This window comes from Erpetoichthys calabaricus, chromosome 18, assembly GCF_900747795.2.
Source record: "Erpetoichthys calabaricus chromosome 18, fErpCal1.3, whole genome shotgun sequence".
NCBI classification, from domain to species: domain Eukaryota; kingdom Metazoa; phylum Chordata; class Cladistia; order Polypteriformes; family Polypteridae; genus Erpetoichthys; species Erpetoichthys calabaricus.
The window spans coordinates 32388222-32415960 of NC_041411.2; the positions used below are offsets into that span (position 1 = coordinate 32388222).

Below are 27739 nucleotides of genomic sequence, written 5' to 3' on the forward strand. Positions count from 1 at the left end.
GCCATGATTCTTTTCAAAGATAAAACAAATTAACCTGCACTTTAAGTATTTTTTCTTTATATTTTGTATTAATCATTTTTATATGAATAGTTTTGGGTTGTTGAACGAATCATCTGAGTTTCCATTATTTCTTATGGGGAAATTCACTTTGATATACGAGTGCTTTTGACTGCGAGCATGTTTCCGGAACGAAATTATGCTTGAAAACCGAGGTTCCACTGTATTTGCCTCTACATATCAAATAAACAAAATGAGAAAAGAACATGTGCTATGGAAGCAATAAGTGACATGAAACAGACTCTCAGCAAGAGCAAACGTCTTATTAATGCAGAGAAATGATCATTCAGTTTTACAGTGTAACTATACCAAAACAAATATTTTAAAAAGTTATACTACTGTAACAGAAACCAATTTTATAATTGGTACGTTAAAAGCCTGTTTTTGTGTTAATGATGCATACAATTTAAATGCTAGAAGGAACAAAGTTGTCCAGGGAAAATTTAAATAAAACTAAAAATTTCCCTGTTTTACAGGAGTAGGAGCTATGCCTCTGCAAATTTAAAGGACGTCTCATGTTAAGTGCTCTATGATTCATAAGAAGACGTGATATATATTGAAAAAATAAAACAATACAGGGTCATACAGTGCACTTTATCTTCTATTGATCACAAGGACTCTGCTTTTCCTCTGGCTGGCTTACCTCTGCAATACTGCTATAGAAGAACTCAACCAATTCAACTCCTTTCAGACCTGTCAGGAAATCAAGAGATGGGGACACCTGGAGATGAAATGGACAATGATTCTCTTCAGTAAGTTTCTGTATCAAGGGATCAGAGGGGTACAGCAATGAAAGGGTTAAATGTGGCCTGGAAAAACCCTGAGGGCTGTGAAAGACAGGAAACAAAAAGGGGAAATAAAAAAATATATATATTAAGTTATATATACACACAAATACCTGGATGTAAACTAACAGCAACAGAAAATGAACTTTAAGCATGGTAGCCCTATTTCTGGGGAAGACCATTTATTTCACAGTTTAGATTTTCTACCTTTTACTATTGCAAAAAGACTGTGAAGAGGTTCTTCCCTATATCTAAACAACATTCGTGAACTGTAATTTGCAAATCTGAAAGGCTAAATTGCTTATAGATAGATAGATAGATAGATAGATAGATAGATAGATAGATAGATAGATAGATAGATAGATAGATAGATAGATAAAATGCACAGGCTTTGTAATAAAAGATAAAGCTTAAAAGGAAAATTACAGTCAGTGAAGAAATGTGTTGATGAACATAGACTAATAATATCGTGTCACCACACGTATTAAACCCGAGCTAAACCACAGGAACTGGAAAATGCAACTCACACCGCAATGAAGCCTTGCAGTGACTTTTAACAACTCATGTTAAAAGCATAATGAATATGCCAGAAGGTGTCTTTTAAAAGTTGTAGTCTTCTTGAGCCTAGAGGTCTACAAATGTCTGAGGATCCAAGCACATCTTTAAACTGAGTTAACACTAGAATTGCCAGAGCCTATGAAAAAACTCGCAGATCCGTCCCACCTTAAATCGCTTCACACTTCTCCATCGGCGTCTTTTGTCCTGTAAATGTGTCGATAAGCAGCAAACAGCAAGTAGTCTGCTATCACATCCCCCACCGGCGCACAGTTTTCTCAGCTCAAATCTGTTTACCTGCATGTCAGTAGCTTGGAGTTGTATAGAGTGAGAAGTCAAGCAAAATGACACCTTTTATACATACTATATTGTTATTTGGAACTCATGCATTTCATGTGTGTTCCATGTCTACAACAATCTATGTAAACACATCATTAAAACATAAACGTTTTTCATGTTTTAGTAATAATTGACAAAATGTAGACATGAAGAGTATAATGTGTGAAGCCTGAATTCCAAATATCAAAGAAACACTTTCACAAAAGGTACAAATATAACAGAACAAATGCGCTTTTATTCAAAAATATAACTGCAGAAAAACAACCCGTGTTTCCTGCGACATTGACACGCAATTGGAATGAGAGATTTGGTGGCGCAACAGTATCAACTGCTGACTTGTAATCAAAGCTTTGCGGGTTCGATCCCGGGCGAGTCCGTTTTGAGAACTGAGCTGCTCGTATTCTTACTATTTTAGAATAAGAACGTACATTTGATACCAGTCTGTAACAGCCGGTGTAATTTATGATACTTGTAAAGGTTAGCTTTGTTTTTTCTATTCCGTTATTCTCTTAGCCGCGTTCACGTTCTCAACTCCACTCCACTTTTGCCATCGATGCACTTTGTATATATACATAGGAAGATCTGCATTCATGAGTTTATGCTGTAGATCTGGCTCTTACATACAAAGGACGTCAGATCTACAGCATAAAGTCACAAGTGAACTGCAGAGCTCTCTGTTTGATCGTCAAAGGCATGCTCCCAAATTACATGTGTAATGTCACGAAAAATACCTGCTGACACTTTAGTACGCGAGCAATGGTACAAGAATGCAGTTAGACTTTTTTTGGGCACATACACAACACTAGTGTTTAGATCTGGAAGGTGTAGCGTTGGCGAAATAAATAACATGTGAGCTATAACATGTCTTTATGTGATCCAAATAAATAACATTTGAGCTATAGCGAGTCTTTATGTGAAAACAGCAGTGTCAGATGGGGAGTGGGAGTAGGGTGGAATCGTGAACACGACAGAGAATGAAACTGCATAAAAAAAAAAAAACAAAGCTAACCTTTACAAGTATCATACATTTACACCGGCTGTTACAGACTGACTGAGCGCATTTGTTCTGTTATTTTTGTACCTGTTGTGAAAGTGTTTCTTTGATATTTGGACTTTAATAAGCTTCACACATTATAAACTTCATGTCTACATTTTGTCAATTATTACTAAAACATGAAAAAGTTTCTGTTTTAGCGATGTGTTTACATAGATCGTTGTAGACACGGAACACACACGAAATGCATGTGTTCCAAATAACGATATTGACTTCTCACTCTATACAACTCCAAGCAACTGACATGCAGGTAAACAGATTTGAGCTGAGAAAACTGTGCAGCAGTGGGTGATGTGATAGTAGGCTGCTTGCTGTTTATCAACACATTTACAGGACAAAAGATGCTGATGGAGAAGTGTGAAGCGATTTAAGGTGGGACGGATCTACGAGTTTTTTCGTAGGCTCTGGTAATTCTAGTGTTAAACGTATTCAATGCATCAGCAGCCTTGGTGTGGGATTGTGTGCTGCACTGCATATTCTCTTCTCTTAGCAGTCCATAACACTGATGACATCCAACTTCCTAGAGATGGTTTATATTCACCTAAATATTTTATGGGGATCATAAATATAAACATGAGAAGGATTTCCATCTGACAATTAAGCAAGCACAAGACACACAGATACAGACTGTCATGTTCCACATACTTGAGACTGACATGAAATCAAATTGTAATTGATGGGCTGGACTGATGAACTCACAATTTGAAATGCATATAGATATCTTCAGACTTGCGTAACAAAGCAGATCTTATTAATTCATAACCAAGACATAAACATGGTAATTAATAAAGCAGTCATCTCTATTAGTAAAATGTTAGGGGAAAATACAGCGACGTGTATCTAGAAACAACAATATTATAATTCCTAGTGAGGTATTTTGTATTAGAGAGAGATAGAGAGGTTGGGAGCAAGCACTGATACAACATGTTGCTGCTATTAGATTTATTCAAAAAGAAAAAAAAATATGTAGCTTAATGCATACTTAATTTTCTGACATATTTCAGATGCCAACACTTTTTCAGATAGTTTCCAACCTCTTAAGACCCTGGACTATATTACCTGGATTCACGAAAATGAATGGGTGGATAGAATATTTTTCAGAGGTGATTAAGGTTATGTTTTTTTAAAATGTAGAATAAATGAAAATTAGACTAAATAATAAAGCAGGACATTTAGTAAATTGACCATAAAAATAAGCAATAAAGCAATATCAAGTCTAGCAAGAACCAGGAAATATTAGCAAAGAAAAAAATAAATCAAATGGTAGTAATTATATCTATGTATTATGAAGCTCGATTTCTAGGAGGCAGAAGCCCTAATTTTGTTCAGTTGAGTCTGTTCCTGCAACACATGTCTATTGCTATGCTACAGTGGCGTGCCAAAGTATTCAAACCCCTTGAAAGTCATCATAATGATCTGCATGACAAAAGATTTCTACACATATTTATTCTTTCACTATATTTAATGTGAAGTCTTATGCTGGAATAATACATTTTCATAGACAAAATTAACCATTTTCTGTAGATATTTAACTGAAGAAGAAAAACTGAATTTAATTTACCCACTAGAAATTGGGTTGTTTTGGGGATTAAGACATTGAATGTCACATTAGCCGTTAAGTAAAAGTGGCAACTGACCTGCTATCAGGGGTTCTTTGAGTCATCACAGAAGCTAGAGTATAGTTCTTTATTGGTCTGTGGCATTTTCTCGTTGTGGAGAATGCTATTGTCTTTACATCCTGCAAGCTGGCTCTGAGCTGACTGAAGAGTCTTAGAAAAAGAAATTTGTCTTGAGGAAGGAGGAAGACAGCAGTGACAAACTTGTAGCCAGTCATGAGTTCAACAACATAGCGATCTCTGAATGCTCCGGTGCACGGTGGAGAAGATGGACGTGAGCTACATTCTTGTTTGGGTGACTGTAGAATCGAAGCCAGAGGAATCTGGGTAAATTTCCAGCAGTTGGTCTTGTTAATTGCAGAGGTTTTATTTGCCAGGGCCACAAAATCCACTCTAATGACATAAAAGTAATTAAGTGTCAGTATAAGCAGGCAGGGAACATACAAAAATTGTTTCTGTGTATTGGACTGCAATAAGAGAGAAAAAATGTTTGAAAAAGATGTTTCTTTTCCTGGGCTTGAAGAGACATTAGATATACATGTAGCTTGCTTAGTACAACTGTTGAGCTCCTCAGTATTCAGAAGATAAGCTACAAAGACTGCTTTAACACTTGAGCTGTTGTCAGTCAGCTGATTCACCTCAAGGAGCTGATTGATCAAGTCTTGCAATTTGGGACCCATATAATCTGGAAAAAGACTACATTTATTTGCTGTTGATGCAAACCTCGTCAAATAAGAGAAAAGTTCTGCTGAATTCTGTGAGTCAGTAAGAAAAAACCAGCGTGTTTCACATGCTTTCAACTTTAAGGAGATACATACTTCTGGAATGTCAAAACCAAATCCCTCTATATCTGAATAGGGAACTGTAAGTATGGCTTCCATATCAACACAGGCTCTCTGGATGTGTCCTGTGAGGTCCGTTTGAGGGACTTGAAAGATGGCTAGTAAGTTATCCAAAAACACAACACAAGTTACAAACTGCTTATGGTCTTTATCAACCTGAATGCAGAAAATCCAAAACATCTTGTTGATATGATGCTGGTCTCTCCCTGAGGGATTTTCCACCTGGACCTCAGAAGCAAGAGTGAAAGTGGGATTTTTTACCTCCTCGTCCAATGTCATTTCAAAATAGCCATCACCTAATGGTGGGTGTCTACTTTCTTTCACTGGTTCTGTGTGCTTATCACTTTTGGATGTGCTTTGTTGTGCTTTTGTGGCCCTGCTGACCAAAGCTGATAAATGAGTAGTGAAGTCAACATTAGTCTCAGTGCAAGAAACACAAGAGAAAGGAAGCACTATGGTCATGTTCATATCGGCCCAGTTCCTGTGTTTTGCCTCTGTGCAACAGTAGCAGCAACTGCAAGAGAAAAAATGTGTATTAGAACTGTACTGTCTAGCACTGAAGCATTCCTTGAAATTTCAATGACACCTTTATATACACAGTCTACACAGAAAGTCTACATATCCTTTAACAGTTTTCACATCTTAAAATGAAGACACTTTCAATGTGTTTGCCTATATGAACATATTGTAACAAATAACTTCAGCAAGAAAGGAGTACAACATGTATGCAAAGTTATTAAAAATGTGTTATAATTAAAATATTCATAAGCTTTTTTTTTTTTTTTTACTTGTGTACATTACAAACTCCTAGATTAGGCCAACATTTATAACAAAGGATATTGTGGTATAAACATTTACTCAGTTAAGGCTTACATAGACCGGTAAATTAACCTAACCTGCAATCTGCAGGTTTTGAGAGAAAAAAGAAACACTTTGCAGACAATTAGTGAATATACAAACTCGACTCGAACAATAGCCAGGCTAAGTTTCATTCACAGCCAGTCTCATGGAGCAGTGAAACAGCAAGACAAAAAACTGCTCCACAATGACACCTTGATCCAATGAGGACAGATTAGGTTCATTTACCTAGGAGAACTTAAACTGGGTTTGGAACATACCATTTATAAGAAAGGTATGTTTATTATAGTTGTTATCAAAATAAAAAGTGCTTTATTAAGTACAATGGTGCTTTACCCTGATGGATTTTGCCAGAAAACTACACAATTACATGTCATAATATCACTTTAAGTATAATATTAGGCAGCCTTAATTAATGACTTAGAGAAGGACATGGTTTTGGGTAAGTGCATATCATGGCAAGATCACTTAAAACCCTTTAGAGCAGCATTTCCCATACTGTGGGCTATGGCAGCACTGCAGGTGGGCCGTGACAAAACCCGCACAAATAAATCAATTCCATCCCATTAACCTCCCATTGCTCTGACAATTCCACTTGCAGGCTAGTCTAGGAAGACTTCCCCAACCCAACGCTGTGTTGATGGTGCTTGATTCGCCAAGGAGGAAAAGGTTTGTTCATCACTCTTGATTCATCTAATGCTAGGGGCTTATTGTATGGACTCCACCAGCCTTCACCCCCCACATTGGCGAATGCATGCAATTCACAATTCCACAGTGGGCTGTGACACCACTAAGGCTGGGAAACAGTGCCTTAGAGTAAGTCATGCACACCACTGATCACTTGTGTAACAGCATTTTCTTGGATCACTCCAGATATCAACTAAGTGAAATAATAGCTCATTATGAGTAGGGCTACGGGATAGGACCAACAATTTAGATAACATAATGATGCAAGTTGCTGACACATGCAAATAAGATTGTGATGCATTACAAATAAGATTTCACACTAGACAGTCAAAAAGAAATACTGGTTTATCTAAGCTTGATAGGCCTTTACGGTATATATAATGAAAAATAAGGAAGCAAACGATAATAAAGTGTCTTATTATGATAGCAATGGCTATACCTGAAACAGGCTAAACAATTCAGATTATATTATCATTAACATGTAAGTAGCACTTCTCCTGCTGGAAATTTCAGATGGGATTCTTCTGGATGTAAGTATAACCACATTTGTGAACATACCTCTTGTTCTGAGAGATCAAACTGGATGAATTTATAATCTATATAAGAAAGAAAAAAAATGGACAAAAAGAAGATTAAGACGTTTTCTAGCAAGAAAATATGTTTTCATCTAAGAAAAAGTTTTACAATTGAAAATGGTATGCACTTCTCCAACAGTTTACTATTTTAATTATAAATGTACAGAGACAGGGGAAAATTCAAAAATAGTACATCTACCAAAATTGGGTTCAGCTGCTTAGGATCTCACCAATGCATTAATATTTTAAGAAATAAAAAAATAAATAAATAACACTCTTCACCATGCTCTCAGTATCTGATGTGGAGAGTATGAAGTATTAGCTGAAACCACATTATTCAGAAATTTAAATCACTGTCATTTAATAGAAAAAACATAGCAAGGTCTTGATAATGAGGAGAGAGTTGGGATATGTAACTAAATCATTTCTTTTAGATCTTTTTCTTGATTTCTTCCAACTGTAATTACTGTTTGAATTTATTTAAACAAACAAGACAATTTGCAGGAAAATGGCATGCTACCTGCTGTGTATCTTCACAGGAAGCTGCTACAATATTGGAGCATCTCTGGGTAATTGTTGAATCCATAGGAGTCGATTTGTCAATGCGGGGCTGAGCTGCATTTCTATATGTTACTTCTGAAAGCAAAGACAAGGAAATCAAGGAAATAGACCAGCATTATTTAAACTGCTCCAGTGGCAGTCTATTTTCTGATTTTGGTTTAAATGGTTTGCAAAGCTCTGCTGCCACCTGTTGTTGAAACAAATATGACAATAAATGAATCATTTTAAATCTCAAACAATGCTAAAGCGATTACTTGTATAGATGTTTGCTTCAAATATGGCAGGGTACAATATTTATAAAATTGGCTTAAATTTCAGCATTCCCCTGTGTAATAATTTTTTCTGATTCAAGGAAACAGAACTCAGCAATGCTCCAGGGATTACTTTGTACTAAACACGATCACCATACTAGACAAATAAACGGAATTCAAAGTTAGGAGGGTATTTCAGTATTTGAAATGCCAATATGCAACTATAGTAAGATTTATACTAAGATTTAATAAAACCAATTTATTTCTATTAAATCTGACTACACAAGTGCACTAATTAGTATAGATGGGGACAAAAACAGTACAATATTGTCTATCAAAACACTGCAACATTTTCTGTGGCAATATACCATCAATGTACTTTGCATTTTATGGTTATATATAAATATTTAACTCATGAATACCATAAAACCATAATCCTATAATTTGCAAAGCCTGAATATCAAAAAAAAAGCATTGCTTCCAAAAATTCTATACATGCTACATTTAAGGATTTCTTCTCTTATTCAGGAGTAGAAATAACCTGAGAGCAATTTATATTATGTATATTTGTGTGAAAGGACTGATGGCAATGAGGAATGCTAGCATAGCTACAGTTGAGCGTTTAGGTTCATTTTGGGTTTCATATTGAAAGAAAGAAAAAGTATAAAATGACACAGGAGTGTATTATAGTCTGAAAATTCAGACTCAATATCTCATCTAGGCCATTTCACTCTCAAGAACAGGCTATACAAATTTTGTTTGGTTAGATAGCTATTATTATTAGATTGTCATCAGTGAAATGGAAAGCCTTTGTCTTTTCCAATGGAAAAATGCTCCATGGCAGCTTGGCTGAATTCCCCCTTCTAATTAGAGGACCCAGCTGGCATGATTCTCTCTCCACCGTCCAAAATGAGCACTTGAAAGGTGATTTATGTTACATACAGAGACCAACTTCAGATTCTCTATGCATACAAACTGATGTAATAGAAAAGAAGAAATACAAAAGAAAACAATGTATGCTATGGCAGTGTTTCTGTCAGAAAATTGAGCTATTAAAACACTGTGCAGAAAGAAACTCCTGATATATCTAACTATAATGTTCAAGCAATTTTGCAAGCACTTCACAAGGTAAAGTAATGGCCAAATGACATTTGACTCCTCCATTACACATAATCATCCCTAAAATATCTATTCATCCAATTTCTAATATGTTTACCAAGATCAGGATCAAAGGTGTACCCTAAAAACATTATGTGCTTTTATAACTTGTCATGAAAGATAATACACTTGACTATACTGTAGATTTAAAACTGGCCAGGCATTACAACAATACGACTTGTTATTAAAGAAAAATTAATTATTAAGCCAGTCAGATTTTTGATAATCAACTTGATATTTACAAATTTGTACAATTGTTTTGTCTTTAATGTTTTAAAACAGAGGTTTCTTCTTTGTTCTACTTATTGTTTAGCTCAAAACCTCTAAGTTAATTATTAATTTTAGGTTTTATACCCAAATAACATGTAGTGACTAAGGCACTGGACTTTATACCACAGGACTGTCTCTTCAGTTCTGTCTCTTCAAAATTATCTTTTGAGTTTCAATACAAAACAAACAAATGTGTTGTATAGCTGTCAAATTAGCCAAAAATTAAGATTCTTAATTAATGTATCTTAAATATTCTGGGTTCTACAGTACATATAGATGGTTGTATTATAAGTTGTTTTTCATAGTGAATCTATTCGTCATATTTTAAATCAGCAAAGAATGAAACGCTTATGACTCGTGAACAATTGCTTAAGAGAAGCAGGTAAAATTGCAGCCCTTAACCAAAAATAGCAATTAAAAGCACAGCCCTTCACAAAAATGGAATTCTCTGTGTGCATAAACAGATCGATAAAAAGGAGGTTAGGTTGAGCTCTGAAGGTATCAGATGTCCTGTGAAATTTAGTGTCTCTTTTCAGTTAGCACAGGAGCTTTAATGTGTAATAGTTTTTTTCTATTTCTTGGTAATTATGTATCTTTGCATGTCACTTCTCCTTTTGACTTCATGCAGGCTCCTTTCCAAAAGCAGTCAAGCCTGACATTTATGAGCATGCGCAACTGCTTCCAATGCTTTTTGCTCCTGGAGCCTGTACTCTGAGGTTACAGGTGCTCTGTATAGTGTGTTATATGTTTGTATTAACAGTGTGGTCTTTCTTTGAGAGCTGACAGTAAACTTTACTAAAGGATCTCAGAACTTGACACTTCTCAGAAAATGTTGTTTAATCTTCAACCAGTTTCACACACATACTGTTCAACTATCAATAAATTAAATTCTCTACTGAGGGCTATTCAGGAAAAAATATACAAAATATGATGTATGTGTAGCACAATAACAACAACAACAACAAAAACAACTATTATTCGGATTATTTTTTTTTCTTGATAAAAAGACTTAAAGAAGTGTGCTCACCCACTTTCTATACTTGGTCCTTTGCTCTTAAACATTACCTCATGTAGTTTCCTTTCCTATTATGTGAGATGTCCAGCAGAACTCTTGAGAGTGTTGTTGTTGACTACAGTAGTATTTACAGAAGGGTGCACTACTTTACATACACTTCTTGCATTTTACTGACTTGTGAATTTGGGGTAATGTCAAAGGCTTTTCAATAATAAAGGTAAAATTCCGCTACAACGAATATCTTTACAACGAAATTTTCATTACAACAAAGTATTTTTATGGTCCCGATCGTTTCCCCATATGACACGAGTCTATAGAAATCTCGTTTCTACAAAATTAATTCAGCAGATATTACAACGAAGTGCCGAAAAGACCTTGAAATGCCTGAATGACTCAGCCACAGAGCAGTTAGTTTTGTGGTTGCAGCTCAGTTGTGCACAACGATCCCCCAAACAGAAACACTGTAAATTTTTTTTCTTTCTTTGAACTTTCCTCGTAATTTTTTTTTTTGTTGTTTTTGTTTTCGGTCGTTTTCAGTGATACCTTTTGCTTATTGCTCGCCAACATTTGAAAAACATCCATTGGAATTTAACTCATTGTCACCCTCCTATAAAAATGGCAGACATGAAAAAACGATAACAGTTCATATTAGAAAAAAAAAAAAAAAATTACATTTTTGCTGCTCTCCATTGCGGCAAAAATTAAAAAAAAGATGTTGCCAGTGAATTTGGAATACAAAAAAAAAAAAAAAAAAAAAAGAAGAAGAAAAATCTCAGGTTGCAAACGTATGTGAACTGCTGTATTTCAAGACGTCAAAAAAGCAGTTTTTATGTGGTTCAGTGATGCTCGTTCAAGAAACCTTCCTATTAATGCGGCACTCATTCAAGATAATGTGAGTTTCTAAACTCTCTTGGGACCTCCCCCAACTAGACGACATGCCAAAGAGTGTCCCGAAGTGCGATCTCTGCGTCTGTGGAAGACTATTTATCCATTGCCGGAGCAACGGCAGGCTCACAGTTCTGATGCGGCTCAGTACTGAAGCAAACAGAAAAGATCTCGATGGGTGATGCAAGGAACATTGTAAATGCAGGGAAGAGGATTACTTGGTCACTAACCTGGCCACGACCCTGCCTGACTGCTGTGTCTGTGTATAGGAGAGTGGCAGACCCTGCTACAATAGATAACCGTGCTGTTCCTGTTTCAAGCTGAATAAAGCTGGTTTTGCTAAAAGACTGAGACTAAGCCTTGTATTTTGGGGTGCAAGACAGGGACTTATAGCGCGACCCCGATCTTTTAGGATTCGCTTCTGTGTTGCTTCACTGAAGCGCTGTGAGCCTGCTGTTGCCCTGCCCTGGCAACGAACAAACAATTTTCCACAGATGTGGCAATCGTGCTTCGGGACGCACTTCAGCGGGTCATTCCCGTTGGGTGGTGGGGATCCCGAAAGAGTTCAGTAACCCCACAATATGAAGAAGAAGAAAAGTATGATTTGGCTTCTGATTGATAACTGTGCTGCCCACAACATTCTTCCACATTTTGATAATGTTCACATCCAATTCCTCCAACCCAATTGCACAGTAGTGCTTCAGGCATTGGATTTGGGCATCACTCGCACCCTGAAAGTGTATCATCGCAAGGAAATGCTGAGAAAAATTCTCATCAGCATAACTTGTAGACAGGAGGAAATTAACATTAATGCGAAAGAAGCTATTGAAATGATTGCAAACACCTGGACGCAAGTGAAAGAAAGCACTATAGTGACAAATATAGAATCTCATTACAACAAAATTTTCATTACAAAGAAATATTGTTTTTAAGTCCCTGGCAGTTCATTGTAACGGAATTTTACCTGTATATTGTCTATAGAACAGTGTTGGTTTCATTAATGTACTGTTCATTACTCTTAATTTTATACACTGCTTTTTTGACAATTTATTGACCTCTAAAAATAGGGAGCTTTTGAACAAGTGCACACTGTTAAGAAGGATATAGTAATCTTTATATAGATTATGTTTTTAAAAAAATAATAATTTTGAACTTCAAATTTGTGCGTGTCTCACAGGTTGAACCATACATCAATCCTGGGATTCTTAATAGGGTAGACTCTCTTATTACACACTTTTTTTGGTATTTGGTACATTGATAAATTCTTTTGAAGTGACATCTGAAGGTCAGAGCGCAGGTCAGTTCATAAAGAAATCCTTAAACATAGACACTACCTTTACAACAAATACACCAATATCAAATTTCCTGATTCCTTCTGTATGCAAAAATTTGAATGTTTTGTGATAGCGTTCCTGTTTGGACATTTCTAGTTCTGTAAGGAAAGTATCTTCAACCATTTCAAAAGCAGTGGGCATGTTTTTACGAGGTGCATAGCTTAACATTAATAACATGCAGTGTAATCTTTTTACCATTTTTGTTAAGTGTGCACTAAATTCATTGTACTTTTCTCCATAGTGACTATTCAAGATGAAAGACTGACACGTTAGTTTGACACATTTGTCATCAAATTAATTTTTCATTACATGCTTTTGTTGATTTATCTGCCACACTGTATAGTACTTTGTCTGTTTTTCTCTGGTCTTACCTTTTGTTGTCTCTGCCCTTACATGTAGTGCTGTGTAGAGCTTGTTGTCTATGGAGAATTACTGGCACAGGAGGTGACAACTAAAGGTTTAGGGTGACGTTTCTGGTTTGCAAAAAATTCTGAAGGGGGTCTGACTGCAAATACAGTTTAGCGCTGGACAGCTTTTCCACACATTTAAATCGCTTAAGTGTGTAGTGCTGTGCAACTACAGCAGCCATATAATAAAACTCATTCATTGAATCGGTAAATTGGCTTATAATTAAATTTACATGCCATCTGATATTTATCTGTAGACATTTAAACTGCTAGACTAGATCAGAGATCTTTATTGTCACATACACTGCAAAAGCATAGTGAAATAATTGAGCCACAGTTGCAGGGATAATTATCTGATAATTTACTAATATAAGAAATGGAGTTTGGAAAATAACACATTAAAAGGCTCTGCCACTTTTACCTTGTTGAATATTTCAATACCCATATGCTATAACAAACACAGCAATTTCAACATGCCTTCTTACTTAAGAATTCTATGTAAAACAAAACTATTGTAGGAGATGACATTTTTCTATGGGCATTCAGTCCCATTATGGTCTCTGAAATCTACTGTAGATTGAAATTTTATTTTTCTTTCCTCCTTGCTAGCTAAACTTTGATTAATACAGGTAAGCATTACTATATTTTATACTAATAATACTGAAAAGTTAAAATGCAAATTAAGGAACATCTATGTGAATACATGGATATATCTCATGAATTTACTAAATGTAAACATACAGTGCCCTTAAATTACAAATGGAGTGTGCTATATAACAAAAAACAAAGAAAAAAAAATATAAAAAGCCAACCATGTGATGAGAAAATGAGAAAGCTCCCTAATCTCTGACTACCTGAGAAGTCATGCATATACTGTGCTTGATAAAATCTCTGCACAAATCATTCACCCTGTGGAGGAGTTCAACAGTATGTTTGCTTGCGGGATGTCAACTAGATTCTAAATATGGCAATCTTCATTCAGAACTTTATTTAATACCAAAGTGCTTTAACACTAGAATCCCTTTAATTCCCTCACAACTTGTCATCAAAATCTTTGTTTTACAACATGTATCAATTAGCAAAAGCAGCCTTCTCACTCATCCCCCATCAAGGCAGCTGAAGTCAAGTCAGACACAAATACTTAGAGCTTAAGTCTATTTATCTGGGAGATTGGTGTCTAGAATTGTATAGGATAAATAATTTATTGTTATTTGGAATACATACATTTCATGTGTGTTCTGTATCTACAACAATCTGTGTAAATGTAGGATGACAGGGAATGTGAGGCAAGAAATGTAGAACACATAACAGAAACAGAAACTTTTTCATGTTATAGTAATAATGACAAAATGCTGACATGAAACATATAATGTGTAAAGACTTAAGTCCAAATATCAAATAAACACTTTCACAAAAGGTATAACAAAACAAGTGTGCTTTTATTCAAGTATATAACCGAAGGAAAAGAAATTATTCAATTTACATGTTACTGGCAATGTGTAAAAACTGAAGCCCAACTATTAATCAATATGAAATAGATACGTCTGCTTGGCTGTTGCAGAGGTAAGGACTGCTCTCTCATAATTAAAAGGTTGCGGGTTCGATCCCAGGTCCTCCTAGCAATTTCCGTTTTGAGTAGTGAGCTGCGATTATTGTTACTATTATATAATAAAAACATACATTTGATTTGAGTCTGCAACAGACGGTGAAAATCTATGGTACTTAGCACTGAAGGGATAAAAGCAGACACACAAATGCAGCTCAATCATTTCTTCTTGGTGCCTTGTTGAGCAAACACACATGTCTATGGTGGATGCTACTTTTTCTTGCACACATTCATATCAACATGTCATTTGAATGACTTTTTTTTTTTTTAATTCAACAATCCAAGAATAAAACTGAATTTAAAAAAATCTTTCAAATTCAGTTTAATTCAAGAATCCAAGAATAAAAATGTATTAAAAAATAATTGTTCAAATTAAAACTGAATAAAAAACTCATTCAAATGACATGTTGATATGAATGTCTGTGTGCGAGGAAAAGTAACATCTTTTACAAGTACCCTAAATTTACACAGGATTTTACAGACTCACATTAAATGTATGTAATAATAATAATAATAATAAGAGCAGCTCACTGCTCAAAGCGCTAAATGCAGAGATGGCATGCGACTCTAACCTAATATCTCATCATTGCTAAACACTAGCTTATCCAATGTGCCATCTGTGCAGATCCGTGACAGAACAGCTTTACCACTGTGACAACTGGCTGAAAATGAAATGCGCAAACACATACGTATACAAAATACTTTTACTTTGTACTGACTGATAGCTGGGTTTCCTTAACATGTCAATTGAGCAATTTCTTTGTCATTCGGTTATATTCTATTACACCTTTTGTGAAAGAGTTTCTTGGATATTTGTGCTTCAGTCTTCACATATCCTACACTTCATGTCAAAATTATGTTGTTATTACTATAACATAAGAAAAGCTGTGCGTTCAGCATTTCTTGCCTTGCATTTCCCCTGTCATTTTATATTTACACAGATCGTGGTAGACACGGAACGCACAAGAAATGTATGTATTTCAAATCACAGTATTTCATTACCTGTATAATTCCTTACAAACGATAAACACTTCAACACAGACTTCAGCTGTGAGGATTGCAGCATGGCGAGGCCTTCATCTGACTGAATGAGGGGTGGGGGGTGTAGCAGGCTGTGTTCTGTTATACCACTCATTTTCAAAATAAAGGCGGGCTAATAGCACAATGAGAAAAAGCTACAAGATTTTTGCCATATGTCAGGAACAACAATAAAAATCGTAAGCTTCAGGGATTCTAGTGTTAAGTAAATAAAAACACAAATTCCCTAGTTTTCCCAGCACAGTGTAGAGGAGCAAACCCAAGCACAGTCCAGACCCAGCAGCCCGATACATACTTGATTACCTTGGCTGGAGCTGGCATGTTGGGACAGAGAAGGAGAGGAAGGCCGAGCAGGAAGAGAGGAGGAACAGCTGGCTTTGAGACTGGCAGGAGGAGGCCTGGTGTCCTCACTGATCTAACAAGAGACCACAGGCGTGTTAAAGCATAAGCATACACAGGTTTTATTTGACAACCCACCAAAAAAAAAAAAAAAGGCTCCCATCTTAAATACAGTTCTGGAGCAGTTACAGAGTAAGGAGAATGCAGCACAGGGAAAATTAGGTTTAAATGGAAAGAGATTAGACTGAAATTATGCCAAGCTGCAAGTTAAACACAAAAAAGCACACTTGTACAAAAGAAGATGGAATAAAGGCATTAAATCTAACATAATGTACTAAAATGTGAACTGCACGAAAGGATAGATAAGATTATGAAGACACTGAAGGTTGAATCATGTAACAAATCAATAAGAACAGATTCGTACTCCTTTTTCTCCAAAGATGTGTAATGGGCTATTATATAAACTATATGGAAAACTGGTAATAAATTCAAGGTATTGGATTATGCCACAAAGGGTTAAAATGTACATGCATACATACTGTGTTGTATGGGGACATAAAAGATGAGATGCTACTTAATCTGAATACTGGCGATTTCAATTAAGGTATTAGAATTGTGATCATGCTACAAAATGCCTTTGAGGACAGACACATTCTTTCTATAGTAAAAATGATAAAGCGAAGTGAGGCTTATGGGATTTCAAGCAGAAAACAAACCATATTTACTTCAGCTCTTCCAATAAACAGGACAAATAAAAAAGAAAAGCCATCTTCTACTCAATACTTGATTTTTTAACTCGTTTACTTATCCTAACTGAATTAAATTCTACAGTAAAGCACTATAAAGCATTTGTCATACCTTCTTGTCTGCATTGTTCATTCGATCTTTAGCTTCTTTGGCTTTCTGAATGGCTTTCAGCACTTCAACTGTGTCAAGCTCTTTCTCTGTTGTAGCAATGCCATCCAAGCAAACCTGGTGTCATGTAAAAGACTGAACCTTAACTTCTGTAAGTGTGATAAACTCTCACATTCTCATACTACACAAAAACATAAGAAAATCCTGCTTACAAACACCTTTTTCTACTAGATATACAATTTTCCAACATAAAATAGCATCAGTAACAGGGCCATTATCAGTGTTGTTCTTGAAATTATACAAACAAGGGCTGAACATCATTATCCAACTCTTGTGTACATTCAGTGGAGGTTGTGGAGTGGACTGCTTAGCACTTTTTTGTAGTGCTCAAAGATTCCACATGCTATCAGGATCAAATTTTACATATCTTTATTTTTCTTATATCATACACGTGCCAAATATACAGGTAACAAACTAAAACACATTATTAATCGCAGCAAAATAAAAGTACGTCAAAATAAACTATATTTTGGTAACTCAAGAGCAATTCTTAAGTGGAACTTCACAGTCACTATTCCTTCATTAATACACAAATCACAGTCTACAACCTGACAACCGTCAGGCTGGCCACAAATCCAGTGGTAAGCTATACCTTAAAAGCCAGCTGGGTTCGGAAGAGCAAGATCTTGGGATCGCTAGAGAGAACTTCGGCCCAGAGATTCCAAAACTTCAAAGACCAGGGATGTCTAGTTTTCATCCTGGTGGGCCTTTACAGCTAATAGCTTGTGGTTTATGCAACTTGTGACCTAATTAGAAAATCTCATGATTCTTCTTCTTCCTCAAAACAGCATAAACTGTAATGAATTATTATACTGCTGTGTCAGGAATTACTATCAGTCTAATGAACAACAGGTTATTAGAACTGGAAAGAATCAGCAATCCTAAGCCTTTTTCATTCCAATTTTAAATATATTGTTTAAAAGTGTTACATACTGATTAACATACACTAAAAAGATACAGAGTTAACTTAATAGTGAATTCCACTAAGAACAAAATAGTACTGAAATTACTCCAGTAAACTAAAAGCCATGATAGCAATATGCATTATTTCTGAACTTCAAAACTCATGCTATTGTTAACTTCTGAGAGTGGTCAGACAATTCATCTGATTGAAGAAGAAATTCAGTTATAATTATTTAATATCAGCAAAAAAAACTGGTTGGACTGAAAGCCTATTGCCACTGCAACCTTCCAGATGTCATGAACATATAAATGATCCTAAAAGTTATTAGGATGCCTTACCAGAAAACAAGTCTTGAATGATGTTTGTAAGGTTGCTCAAAACCCGCGTAGGAAGAAAAAAAAATATGGTAAACCAATACACAGTTGCAAAAAAAGTAAGAAACAGAAGGGAGTGCCATTGTGCAGTATTAGGAAGTAGGTAAGACCCAGAGCCATATGGGTAGGGAATTAAACTTATAAAAGGAAGGGTCATTTGAGCAGACAGGTTTTACTTCATCCTGCTTTACTAAACTGACACTTTATGCTTATTCTTCATTTAAATTTTGCTGTGCCATAAACTTTGTTAGTTTATTTTTTGTTAATTTTTGAGATAAAACTGCAGGTGTGATAGCATTCAAATTCTGATTCTCCATTTCATAAGCCATAGGAACTACATTTAAGTGAGACTCACAAATAAGCTGCTCTCAACCGATACCACCTGCATAAACACTTGAAAAGCACGAAAGAACTGAAGAATGAAAATGGAGAAATCATCACATTGAGGGCTGAAAGTAGTAATTGAACTTAAGAATAAATCCATAAACATAAAACAGCAGCACAGTTTAAAACTGAGAAACTTCTTTAAGAAACACAGATTAAATAACTCTTACCTCTGATGCACGGTCCCAAAACTGTGCTAGCACTTTGGTTCTGTAATCAGGAATGATACTCAAAGGGTTGCTAGACAGAGACAACTTCTCTAAACAAGGTAAGCTGCCAATGTTCTTAATTTCTTCCAACTAAAAAAAAAAAAAAATAAAAAGATCTGCCACATTTTTGTGTACAGTGATCCCTCGCTATATCGCGCTTCGCCTTTCGCGGCTTCACTCTATCGCGGATTTTATATGTAAGCATATTTAAATATATATCGCAGATTTTTTGCTGGTTCGTGGATTTCTGCAGACAATGGGTCTTTTAATTTCTGGTACATGCTTCCTCAGTTGGTTTGCCCAGTTGATTTCATACAAGGGACGCTATTGGCAGATGGCTGAGAAGCTACCCAACTTACTTTCTCTCTCTCTTTCTTGCGCTGACTTTCTCTGATCCTGACGTAGGGGGTGTGAGCAGGGGGGCTGTTCGCACACCTACACGATACGGACGCTCGTCTAAAAATACTGAAAGATTATCTTCACATTGCTACCTTCTGTGTGCAGCTGCTTCATGAAGCGATATGCTGCACGGTGCTTCGCATACTTAAAAGCTCAAAGGGCACGTATTGATTTTTGACTTTGTTTTTCTCTGTCTCTCTCTCTCTCTCCCTGCTCCTGACGGAGGGGGTGTGAGCTGCCGCCTTCAACAGCTTTGTACCGGCTGTGCTTCGCATACTTAAAAGCCAAACAGCCCTATTGATTTGTTTGCTTTCCTCTCTGTTTCCTTTGAAGAGGAAGATATGTTTGCATTCTTTTAATTGTGAGACAGAACTGTCATCTCTGTCTTGTCATGGAGCACAGTTTAAACTTTTGAAAAAGAGACAAATGTTTGTTTGCAGTGTTTGAATAACGTTCCTGTCTCTCTACAACCTCCTGTGTTTCTGCGCAAATCTGTGACCCAAGCATGACAATACAAAAATAACCATATAAACATATGGTTTCTACTTCGCGGATTTTCTTATTTCGCGGGTGGTTCTGGAACGCAACCCCCGCGATGGAGGAGGGATTACTGTATAGTAAAAATGTAAATGAAAACAATGATCATTTATAAGGCAAGTTTGGAAAACACATCCCCACAGGGTATGGCTTGGCTTTACTCCAGCCACCTAAACATTTCTTTAAAACAATTTTTTCCAGATCAGGGGTTTAAGGCACTATTTTTAATCTTGTGATTTAAACACATAAACATCAAGTTTTATCATATTATTTCTATATAGGGTTAACTAACAATACTGCCATAAGTTAAGTCTTGCAGTTCAGAAAAATGAGCAATGCACCTAGTGATTAAATAGCAAGCAATACATAGCAACATTAGATCATTTTATAATTCTTTCTGTGCATTCACATGCACTCACAGAATCAGGTTAAGATGAATAGTCTAGTTAAGTCAGGAACCTGATTTCTTATTAATTTGAGTTTACATGCGCAAGGATTCTTCTGGAATTCTCCTTTGTCAGCATTTTAAACTGTCTCTGATCATATTTATAAAACACAAGAACATTTTTAGCCAAATTGACACACTATTTATAAGTTTCTGTTACTACAATGCACGTAGCACATTCTTTCCACATTGAGCCGTGTGAGGACCTGCTACGTGTGCTTGTCAGGTTACACCCAGTGCTACTAAAATAATAATAATGCAGATATTTTTACTTCAATAAAATAAGTACTCCATTAGGTGACTCATTGCTTTAAAAAGGTAATCAAACTACTTAACGTATGTTACCTTTTACGTGTTACCCTACTGTTCTCAAGATCGTGTTGTTGAGTTTAGCACCGTATATTCAGCTCATTAGACACAAATTAAGCAATTTCTGAAATACTGTGACAGAGTTCAGCCAGGTAAATGAAAAATGAACATTTGCCTCTTAAAATGTATTTTGTGGCCGGTTACACCTAAACATTTCTTTTAAACCATTTTTCTAGATGCTGAAAGTGTGTGCAAAGCAAACATATACACAGGCTGACAGAGTGCTTTTAGACATGCGCATACTACTAAATCCTTAACAGTAACCCAGTTAAGGGTTTACATGGCTACATAATCTGATTATTGGCAAAGAAATAGGCCCCTCTATTAATCAAGCTAATAACTCCGAATTCTTTAATCAGAATAAAGGTTTACATTGCATTTTAGAAATCAGGTTTCTGTGAATAACTGGATTTATTGAAACATATCTATTAATCAAGCTAATAACCAGATTTCTTTAATCAGAATAAAGGTTTACCTTGCATTTTAGAAATCAGGTTTCTGTGAATAACTGGATTTATTGAAACATATGTAAACGTGGTAATCGATTGTCCAAACTCCAAACTTGTTTTTTTTTTTTGCATTGTCGAAGAGTCTATGTGAATTAGATCATTGCAGCAACTTATACCTACAAAAAATACCAGTTCATTGCTGGGCACTTTTACCATACTCTCACATTCACCTTCACTCACATCCCGCTAATTTAGAACTTTATGCTTATGGCATGTAGAAGGAAATTGTAAAGACACAAGAAGGTACAATCTACATACACACAATGTTCTGCCTGGAAGTTCAACCTAAAATTCTGTGGCTGTATAGCAGTGCCACCAACCACTATATCACTATGATACATCCTCCTTCCACATATTAATTAATTTTGTTCATTTCATAAGGAAAGATGGCTTACCTGTGCCAGTTTATTGTGCGTTAAATCCAAGTTAACAAGAGAGTAAAGTTTATTTAGACCAGACAAGCTTTCTAAAAGGTTGCCTGAAAGATTGAGTGTTTTGATATTGCCAAGTTTGGTGTGCAAGGATTCCAATAATGAGAGCTTGTTATAGGACAGGTCCAAATGAATCAAGTTGTATAAATGCTGTAGTGAAAAAAGCACACAAGTTAGAGTCACTCATATACTTCAGATATATTCACCTCAAATACATTTCACAAGTATTAAACAGTATCAAACAGTAGCTTGTGGCATTTGCTTGAATAACTTATATGCAATTTAAAAGTTTAACTTTACACTTTACTTAAGAAAAATCTGATTGGTGCATATTATGCTAAAAGTGGAATAAAGAAAATAACTATTATAATAAAGTGATGGTAGTGTATTACAAAAAGTCAAACTTTTATACAGCACTTTTTATAATAAGCATTTTCACTAACAAGGTAACAAATAGCTAAAACTATTCTGAATCTACATATCTAAATATGCCACAAGTGTTGTAATTCTTGTCTATTGAGGGGCGGAAGGGTGACTATCACTAAGGATCTCCGCTGGTATCTGGAAGGCTGCCGGTTGAAATCCCATTAGTGCCATATGGGATCTTACTCTGTAAGGCCCTTAACCAGAAAATTGCTCCAGGGGCACTGTACAATGGGTGATCCTGCGCTCTGAGCCCCAAACGTCATCTAACAAGAAAATATCCTCTCGGGGATCGATAAAGCATTTTATTTTTCCCAAAACAAAAACTCATGAAATAAATATGAACAACACACAATGCCAGGATGGAAGAGTAAACATCATCAGACTTCAGAAAGGTCATAAAACAGTGCAATATTTATTGCCAGTGCAGGTCTGTGAAGCGAGTTCTTAAACTTGTTGAGTAAGTAAAACAACAACAACAACAACAACATTTATTTATATAGCACATTTTCATACAAAAAGTAGCTCAAAGTGCTTTACATAATGAAGAAAAGAAGAATAAAAGACAAATAAGAAATTAAAATAAGACAACCTTAGTTAACATAAAAAGGAGTAAGGTCCGATGGCCAGGGTGGACAGAAAAAACAAAAAAAAACTCCAGAAGGCTGGAGAAAAAAATAAAATCTGTAGGGGTTCCAGGCCACGAGACCGCCCAGTCCCCTTTGGGCATTCTACCTAACATAAATGAAATAGTCCTCTTTGTAGTTAGGGTTCTCACGGAGTCACTTTATGCTGATGGTTAAAAGATAAACTAAACTTACACAAACACCTCAGGAATAAATGATTTAAAACACATATGCATTATTAACGGCTCCTTATAATTTGCATTCATGGGAGTCTCTAATGATCTCCTGTTGCATGGTGCAAACACAATCAAATACTTAGAAGATTGGGGGGTTTGGGGGGGGGGGGGTGTCGAACCAAACACCACACAGAAACTGCTGACAGGTTCAGTAACATAGGTACAGTACATACCTGTTCAGATGAAGCACTTAAGGAAATGCTTTCACAGCCTGAAAATACTGACAGCTCTTCTCACTTGCTAACAAAACTATAGGATTTCATTTACACAATCAGCCCTTACTCCCAGCACTTATAAATTGAAGGCAAGTTGAGGATGAGGGAATACTACAACCATATATAGACATTGTACAGCACTTTTTTTTATCACCTTTTATTTGAGAAATACAAATGCACTATCAACTGATCATCATCTATGCCATTCATGACTGCCTCTATTGCTAATCCCTAGGTAATTGGTGCCTTTGTGTTCAGAATTGATAGTCAGGTTGATCATTATATTGGTGGACTTCACCCCATTCAATTCCTTTTTATCGGAGTACTGGAGGTCCCTGTGTTCCACATGTGTGTTACAAAACAGGAAGGTGTCAACAAGCTGCTCAATGTTTTATAAAATATCAGAAAGGTAAGCTGGTACAATAGGATGACACAGGGCTATTGTAAAGCCATGTAGTTAAAAAAAAATCTGCATTAGAGGCAAGAAATATCTATCTGGTTAAATATTCTGCTTTCTCAGTTTCGATTGACTAAAAGATATCGAATGAACAGATCTTGCTATTTTCAGTGTTAGAACAGGAATATAGAAAGGCCATAAATATAGCTCTCTCATAAGGGTAAAAGCCTTGAGCATATGAAAAGTGGAGGCTCATCTCCTCTTCAACTCAGGGGATCAAAAATGTATTCATAGACGCACACTAATCCAGTGGCTTCCAAACAATGGGCCAGGGACTGGAACCAAGTAACAAAGCATTTCATGCCAGTTTATAAAAGTGTAGGGAAGGAATGCGTGGTAACAGCTGCGCAACATAAGTGTGGTAAAAGTACTGGAATATAAATGCTCCTTTAAACACAGCAGACCTCACACTACCTGGTGCAGTAAATTGTTGTTAAGTTCAAAACAAAGGGAACAAATGTCTCAGATTGCAGGCTGTGTTACGCAAAAACTAAAAGATGCGTGACAAACTTGGGGAGGACAATCAGAGAGTGCTGTCAGATTACATGGAAAAGGGGAACATTACAGACAGTTCCAGAGTAGGTTACATGTCATTACTTTTTTATTCCTCTTTCCCGATGAAGTTCATAGTAGTAATATATCAAAATGACTGAACTGAAGTCTTGAATAGTTGACCCAACAGCTTTCTCCAGCCCATCCCTGGGACTTCTCAAATGCTCCTAAGACACAACAGTCAAAAGATATAATCCTTGCAGAATGTCCTGGCCTTATGCCACTTGGTTTTCTTCGCAGTGCACCATACCTGGAACACCTCTTGTGAATGCCTTGGGGTATTCATACTACATATGTAAACCACAGAAATCTGGCTAGCGGTATTTCTACTTCAAAATCCTCTAATTTACTAACTATACCAAAGAGAGTGAGATGAGCAAACCTGTGCAGGAACCTCATTTTGAATATAGTACTCATAATCTCATTCTTTCAGGCACTACCTAGATCTTAAAACAATAAGGAAGGGAGGTGGATGTACTGTAGCCTGACCAGTAAATTGACAGCTTAAGCTCTGGACTTAGATCCTGTTTCCCCAATATGGTTTTGTATAACATCCATAAAACTGCTGCCGATGCACTAATTCATTGAACAATTTCACAATCACCCCCTACATTCCCTACTGAAAAAAAACTTGAGGCACCTGGAGCAGTAGAGTATAATCCACTCATTTCCACAAGAGGGGCAAGATCTCAGATTTGGAAGTGCAGATTCTAAGCTGGAAACTGTTTCAGGGTGCACCAGAAATTACAGACCGATTAGGCCAAGAGGACAATATTAAACAGCAGAGATGGAACCCTTACCTTTCCAAATAAGATAAACCTTGGATGTGTCTTGATATTCTGTATATACGAATCACAGAAGAGGAATCAAAATGCACCCCTCGCATATTTCAGTGCCCACACAAAGTATGTAAACAACCCTCTTGCTGGAAGGACTATGTGGCAAATATCAGCAACCCTATACATGCAAGTCAATACAGGTTAGAAGCTTCTTTCAAGTCCACAATGTAAAGGTACACAGGAACAGCAAATATTAATGACCCCTCAAGCATCTGTTCAAGGACAAAAAGTCCGTCCATAGCCAGGACAAAATCTTCTGGATCTGAAATTCAACTCTTGAGCGCAATCTCTATTTCAGAAAATCAGCAAAGACTTTGAGAGCAGCATAACCCTTTGGTTATTGGAACACACTCTTTTGTAGCCGTTTTTAAAAAGGAGCAACCTCGCCCAATCTGCCAGTCACAAGGAATGGTCCAAAAAAATCAAAAAAACACTCATTAGCCAAAAACAAAATGTCCAGCACTTCCAGAAAGATTTCATCGACCCTTGAGGTATTGCAATTGCAGAGCATTTGAATCACTGAAATAACCTAAGCCACTGAGTTGCACAAAACCACTGGACTTAGGAGTTGCACAAAGTGCTCCTTCTACCACTTGAAATTATCCCTAGATGAGATCACAGTTTCACTTCCCTTGCTGTAAATAGTGTGAGTAATGTCCTGCCTAGCAATCCATATTCATTATGGAACTTCTTTGAGGCCATCCAAAAATGATTCTTCATGGCCTCACCAAGCTCAATTCAATCAGAAATATTAATCATGTATCTATACAAATAGGGACTGGCAGGCACCAAACCCTCTCTTTTTAAAAATTAAGAAATTACGCTGTCAAATCTTTTGCATCACTTAAGACTTAAAGCACCTCACACAAAAATAAACAGCGATGAAAGTTCTTGGACATGGCAAAAAAATATCAAGAAGGTCAAACACAAACTCTTTCAGCCTGCAGGTCAAATAATCTTATTTACTTGCTAGTCAAACAGCTAAAGCTAAGCAGCCACTTGCTATTAAAATGTATTAAATGCTGCAAAAACCTTGTGGTTTGATGTCTTGGGAGAAAGCATATTAGAAAGAAAGAAGAAATGTCCTATGGTTGAGAATAGCATGCCAAGATGTCAGTGGCCTATAATGGAGCACAGCTGTTGAAGACAATTTACAGTACACATCAATATGGTGCTAGATTTGGATTGATAAATCAAATAATTCTGACAATGAGCAAGGAAATGTGTGATGCGTCTTTCAAAAAGACTCACTCAAGAATATACCAAGAATATACTAACTAACAAAACTAGAAATGAAACTTTAAAAACATGAAATGAGTATTTTATAAGAAAATTGGACTGGTCATTGCCAACTGAGTTTTGCATACATAGGGCATAATTGTTTTGAAATATTGCAGAAGTCATGCAGTAATAAGGGGACAATTAGTTTCCACTAACAAATTTCCTCTACCAATCCACAAAAACATTACAGATACACATTCTAAATTTAAAAGCTTAGTAACCACCTCATTACTACATTTGTCATGAGCCTTTACCCAGTTCAATGCAAAAGTCTACTGAAGGTTTTGGGGGATTTTCTGCTATACATTTTGATTTTACGAGACTGATCTGTGCTATGTTTAAACTGTTTCCAGCAAATAAACCATGTTTACTCAAACACTCCTTTAAGGAGAAATGACATTTATTTTCAAAAACCTGATATCTTTAACCAGTAGGTATAATACAATCCCTTTTTAAAATGACAAAACAAGACAAAACACAATTTCAAGGAACATTTATTTTACACAGTTTAGCAAGTCTATAAATCTTTGTAACTGAAGTACATAAGGGGGTGTTTGGGTGCTGACTGATGAGCTCAGTTTTGTTAATGCATAATATTGTTGCCACCCTTGAATATTTTAATATGAGCTATCAATAGCAATACATATCCAGACTGCTAAATTCAGAACTTCAATCACGTGCCATGTCTTAGAAACACGCTTTTTCTCTAACATTCAAACACAGATGTTCAGTAGACAAATAAGCCATGAAATCCCACTGCCTTTATTTAAAAGGTAAAAATCTGTTATATAATACATCTTACTTGTAAGTTTTCCACACGGGACAGCCCATTATGACTCAAATCCAAGAACTCAACTTTAGGAATCAGTTTCTGCAAATAACAAAAATAATACAGCAATTAGGAAGCAGCCTTTGGAATTAGCAGGCTTCATAAAACAATTACTGTTTCTCATACTTATTCTACAAAAGAAAGCGCACTGCAATGCAGACAGGAATGAGAATAAAAGTCTAAAACAGAAGACTTTCAGAAAAGCCAGAGTGTACAGACCTAAAAGGAATATTAAACCAAGACAAACACATTTTAGAATCAGTGCTGTATTCAGCTTAACCCTTTCTCCTTTTACTTTATGCCATCTACACATTTAACCGTAGCCAAGCTTAATTTACTCTCAATATACTTTAAATTTTTTTTAATTATGCTGGATCATGTATTAACACTGCAATTGTACCTTAATGAAGCTGTCAGATTTGGAAATTCTACCAATGTCATTAAACTGTTCATACGTTTAATAAGAATGGGTAGACTGTATGATTGCACAAACATACCTAACTAGAAATACTGAACATTCAGTGGGCCTATAAACATGATAAAAAAAAAAGACATGCCCTGCTCTCATTGCAG

The 27739-nt window shown here is 36.1% G+C and overlaps 1 protein-coding gene across 1 annotated transcript in view; it reads right to left on the bottom strand.

Annotated features, from left to right (window-relative positions):
* Window positions 1-27739, bottom strand: part of nisch (nischarin) — a 76068-nt gene that overhangs the window by 13393 nt on the left and 34936 nt on the right. Inside the window, 9 exon segments of the mRNA XM_028825381.2 lie at window positions 701-884; window positions 4428-5762; window positions 7352-7389; window positions 7889-8004; window positions 16197-16308; window positions 17091-17204; window positions 18980-19108; window positions 21673-21858; window positions 27140-27208. Coding sequence (XP_028681214.2) covers window positions 701-884; window positions 4428-5762; window positions 7352-7389; window positions 7889-8004; window positions 16197-16308; window positions 17091-17204; window positions 18980-19108; window positions 21673-21858; window positions 27140-27208 — 2283 coding nt within the window.